Raw genomic sequence first — 5,155 nt, 5'->3', positions numbered from 1 at the left:
CGTATCACCCATGTCCCACCACTCAAATGAAACATCAGCATGTTTTTGCCACACTGGCATTGCCAAGTGTGTTTGGGTACACTCATTGAGTCAGTTCAGAAGCAGGCGCTCAGACGAACACGAGCGCGTTCTCGTCACGTAGGAGGAAGTGGCTAGGTACTTTTACATGAATCACTTGGATCCTTTGAGGGGAAAAAAAGAGGAGGTAAAGCATTATAAATACCCCTTACAGAGGCACAGCATCAATGACTGCTAGAAAGCCACCATGTTATTTTGGCTGCTGCTGCCACTGGCTGCTCACTCCTCTCTGGCTGGGCCTTTGCTCGCCAAGGAAAAAGACAACCGGCTGCTAGCAGAGGTAAGAACTGAGTCTGTATAAGATCTCTACCATCAATATATACATACATGACCTCTTTGTCATACGTAGAAGTACCTTCGCCGCTTTTATGGACTTCCGGTTGGTCTGCAAAGCCAGAAGAGGACAGAAGGAGACTTTAAGTCCAAACTTGAGGAAATGCAGAGGTTCTTCAAACTTGAGGTGAGCAGCTGTGTCTATATCTTGGAGGCTTCCCCATTTTCCGAGATTTTCCACTGCACTTCATATTCATTGAATTAAGTCGACGATATCCTGTCAGAAAAGCAAATTGGTCAAGCAGAGAATGTACACGCAAACTCAACTCAACTTTATTTATAAAGCGCTTTAAGAACAGGCATTGCTGTATACAAAGTGCTGTAGATAAACATAAATATCAGTTTTGCAGTAAACAAGAACAAAGCAAACATTTTGAAGTGCAATACAAGTTTTTTTTTCAAGTAAATACAGTTTACATCAGTAAATAAATAAGGCAAATGAATAGAGATAAATAAATACATAAATAGGTAGACTAAAACTCATACCACACACACCACAAAACACCAGAAACAAATCTCATGGTGCGCCAAAAGCCAAAGAATAAAGATGTGTTTTAAGACGTGTTTTAATAAGCATGTTGTGGACCTTCAGATTCAGTCAAGTAAGCTGATTAGTGTACTTTTTAACAAATCAATTTCTAGCTGCTGAAAGGTGAGTGAGTGGACATGTTAAGTTGACAAAATCCAGCAATACATGTAATCTTACAAAAATGATAAATGAAGTGTAAATATTTATTCTGCAACATGTAACTGAAACTGTTTCAGCCTCCACTGAAGAAATACAAAATGGTGTAATGTTGCTGAAGATATCAAAGTGTGTTTTTTTGTAAAGGGGAAGTTATCATAATGACAGGGTGGACAGCAACTTTAGGGACATGCAAAATGTTCTATGACAATAGAATATACATTCAATAAATGACTCGTTTTATCAAATAACAAACAGCATGTACAAAAAAAAAAATTCTTGGTACTGACTGAACTAGTTGAACTACTTATTATGGAGACCCTCCAAAATTCCAAAACACAATTAATATAGTGGATTCACTTGTTCCATAAAACCGTACTGGCTGTAATGTTAAAATTTTTCAATGTTATGTAAGTAGTTTACAACTATATATTAAAATTAGAATAAAGTCATTCACTGACAATTCGGTGTTGAGTGGTTAGCACGTCCGCCTCCCAGTTCTGAGGACTCCGGTTCGAGTCCAGGCTCCGGCCTTCCTGGGTGCCGGGTGGAGTTTGCATGTTCTCCCCGTGCCTGAGTGGGTCTTCTCCGGGTACTCCGGTCTCCTCCCACATTCCAAAGACATGCATGGCAAGTTAATTGGGCGCTCGGAATTGTCCCTAGGTGTGCTTGTGTGTGTGGATGGTTGTTCGTCTCTGTGTGCCCTGCGATTGGCTGGCAACCAGTCCGGGGTGTCCCCCGCCTACTGCCCAAAGCCAGCTGGGATAGGCTTCAGCACCCCCCCGCGACCCTTGTGAGGAATAAGCGGTCAAGAAAATGGATGGATGGACTACAGTAACGAAACTCATACTTTGAAGATTCCTAACAGACGCTTAAAGGAAGGAAGAAGGAAGGAATGTTCACTTGCCTGACTTCCTGAACAGGATAAGCAGTACATAAAATGGGCAAGTGGATGTAGTGAAGCCATGTTTTATGTCTTTTTGCCTCCTGTGCAGGTGACAGGTAATCTGGATGACAACACCTTAGACTTGATGACTCAGGCAAGATGTGGCGTCCCGGACGTTGGTGAATACAACCACTTCCCTCGGCACCTCAAATGGAAGAATAACATTGTGACTTTCAGGTACGCTTCTGGAGTATATTAAAAAAAAAAAATAGGATCTGTCATTCATTTTGTGTTGGTTTCAGGATTTTAAATTACACTCCGGATTTGAGGAAGCCCGATGTGGACCGAGCCATCCGCGCGGCGCTCAATGTGTGGTCGGATGTGACACCGCTGACCTTTAAGAAGCTGTATTACGGCACTGCTGACATTATGATCAGCTTTGGGAGAAAAGGTACACACCAAAAAATGTTGCATTCATCCTAAAATACAGTAGAGTAGTGTTCAAGGCTTTACAAGTCAAAATTAGCATTTTGCACTTCATCAAACACATTACATAACGAAACTGATTTTAATTGTTTTTTTAAGTTTTTCCAATAATTGGCAACGGTCTCAAAAAGCTTCACTGGGCTTTATGTTAACGCATCCGTAACCTTCGTACATTTAGTCGGAGGCTTTTAGTGCGGCTAAACACGTTGCAGTGTGCTGTTAAGTCAGTAATCATCACTTCCAGGGCGGCAAAATCGTTGTCATGGAGGAACTACAAGGAAAGATGGAGACGTCATGCTAACTGCTAAGCTAGCCTATAACTGACATGTTGTTTAAGACCAGAAATAGTACACTTTTCAAATAAGTCTGGCTGAAACCTAATTAAAGCAGCATGTACACGAGCATTCGTTCATTCTGATGTTGGCCATTGTAACAGAAAATGCTCTTGTGCCATACAGAACATGGCGACCACAACCCTTTTGACGGTCCAAATGGGCTGCTGGCTCACGCTTACCCACCGGGACAAGGCATCGGAGGAGACACTCACTTTGACGAAGATGAACATTGGAGCAAAGATTCATCAGGTCATTAACTGAATTTGAAGGAGAGGTTCCATTTAATGAAAGAAAAAGATGACTAATGTATGGGTATGAATGTTCTCCTCACAGCATACAACCTGTTCATCGTGGCTGCACATGAATTGGGCCACGCCCTCGGTATGGGGCACTCCGCTGACTCGGGCGCTCTTATGTACCCTATCTACTCGTACGCTAAGGGGTACCCACTCGCTCAGGATGACGTTAAAGGCATCCAGGCACTCTATGGTGATGACTACATCATCAATCAAACATAACAAATTCAGGGTTGGTTGGTTTGTCTTTTTTAAACATTTGATTCCTCACAAAATGCAGGCCCCAACCCAGACCACAAGAAAGTCAAGCCAAAGCCGGACGCCCCCCAAAAATGTGACCCAGCTTTGAGTTTTGATGCTGCTACAGAACTCCGAGGAGAAACCGTCATCTTCAAAGACAAGTGAGTCCATGCGCAAACATATTGCATATATACAGGGCATTTTTCTTTTTTATGTAAACACAAATAATATACAATGTAAAATAGAATCAATATAGAGATTGAATACAAACTTAAATAATTAAAATGTGAAAATAAATTCAGCACAGTATATGAAATTGAATTTTAAAATACACAAAATATTGTGATAATAAATAAATACATATAATATGAACAAGCAACTTTTCATTTTTATTGCTGATTGTTTCATGCTGCAGATTCTTCTGGCGCCTCCACCCTCAGATGCCCGAACCCGAGCTAACACTGATCAAGTCCACATGGCCATCCATCCCCAACAAGGTGGACGCAGCCTATGAGAACCCAGAGAAGGACCAGGTCATCATTTTTAGCGGTAGGTTAACATTTGTAATGTATTGTCATTTTTAAGAATGAATATATCTGAAGGAAAATCTTGCCGTGGTGTTCGGCAGGTATCCGAATGTGGGCTCTGAATGGATACAACCTTGTGGACGGTTATCCAAAGTACATACATAGACTGGGTCTTCCCAAGAGAGTGAGGAAACTGGATGCGGCTGTTTACATCAAAGACACAGGGAAAACTCTCCTCTTTCATGAAGAGGAGTATTGGAGGTAATGTATGAGACGTTTACTGAATGTTAGTTAGAAGTATAATGAAAACCATTATTTTCACTATTCCACTATTCTTTTTTACTCCCAGTTACGATGAAGCAAAAGGCACCATGGATCGTGGCTACCCGCGATCCATAGAGAAAGATTTTCCCGGAATGGACGATGAAGTTGATGCTGCAGTTTATTACTACGGTAACAATTTCATTTTGTCGATCACTCAATTTCTCAAGTCAACTTTCTAATTAGTGTGTTTTTATATTGTATTCTTTTCAGGATTATTGTATTTCTTCCACGATCACACGCAGTATGAGTACAGCTACACGTCAAGGAAGGTCATACGTGTCCTGAGAACCAACTTTATTCTTGGCTGCTGAGGTTGCAGAAGTGTCTTTAAATACAAATATAAAAAAATGAAAATCCATAAGAATGACGTATAGTATCAAAATGAAAATGTTTATTTACAATCGTGCTGGACACAGATAGCCTACCTAGAGAATTTGCATCCTTGTGACTAGTGATACTATTTTTATTTATTCTTTTGGTTTATTGTTTGTTCTATTTCACTACAAGTTTGCCTGTCTAGCTCAGTATTTGTAAATACTGTGATAATGTGATACAAAAAGATGGGATTGATAACTTTAAAGAACCCCCAATTTCTAGTACTGTACGTGTCGTTTGATTTTAGTGCTATTTATTGTCAATGTTAAATAAAATTGTTCAATTGTCAATGTTAAATAAAATTGTTCAATGAATTTGCTTTTAATTTGAACATAACTTCATTTGATGAACCCCATTTTTGGTATTTTTGACACAGTTATTACGTAAAAAATAATACTAAGTTATAGGAGGGTTTATATTTTGTCAATGTTCTGCTGTACACAAGATCTTGTCTTGTTAAATATTTATTCTAACTATTCTATAAAGGTTCTGCAAGTTACAAAACAAAACATGTATTTATTGGACTTAGTTATGTACACCTTCAACAAAGCATACTCACCTTAAAATTAGCAAATATTTGATTGACAATA

General features: G+C 39.7%; 1 protein-coding gene across 1 annotated transcript; it reads left to right on the top strand.

The window, feature by feature from the left end:
* The first annotated feature begins 265 nt into the window (after positions 1 to 265).
* On the top strand, positions 266 to 4,879 carry mmp13b (matrix metallopeptidase 13b). Its single transcript, XM_077541082.1, has 11 exons — positions 266 to 358; positions 428 to 538; positions 2,092 to 2,219; positions 2,285 to 2,433; positions 2,927 to 3,052; positions 3,137 to 3,292; positions 3,380 to 3,500; positions 3,755 to 3,888; positions 3,968 to 4,127; positions 4,216 to 4,319; positions 4,401 to 4,879. Exons 1-11 carry the CDS (start codon positions 266 to 268, stop codon positions 4,499 to 4,501), a joined length of 1,383 nt encoding a protein of 460 aa, XP_077397208.1. The 3' UTR covers positions 4,502 to 4,879.
* The last annotated feature ends 276 nt before the right edge of the window (positions 4,880 to 5,155 follow it).

This window comes from Festucalex cinctus, chromosome 13, assembly GCF_051991245.1.
Source record: "Festucalex cinctus isolate MCC-2025b chromosome 13, RoL_Fcin_1.0, whole genome shotgun sequence".
NCBI lineage: Eukaryota > Metazoa > Chordata > Actinopteri > Syngnathiformes > Syngnathidae > Festucalex > Festucalex cinctus.
This window is presented reverse-complemented; position numbering and strand designations above follow the sequence as displayed.

Excerpts from the sequence above, each read along its gene's own strand:
- mmp13b (XM_077541082.1), top strand. The coding sequence starts at position 266 with ATGTTATTTTGGCTGCTGCTGCCACTGGCTGCTCACTCCTCTCTGGCT. Across the intron at positions 2,220-2,284 it reads AATAACATTGTGACTTTCAG|GATTTTAAATTACACTCCGG; the intron begins GTACGCTTCTGG and ends TGTTGGTTTCAG. Across the intron at positions 4,320-4,400 it reads TGCTGCAGTTTATTACTACG|GATTATTGTATTTCTTCCAC; the intron begins GTAACAATTTCA and ends TATTCTTTTCAG.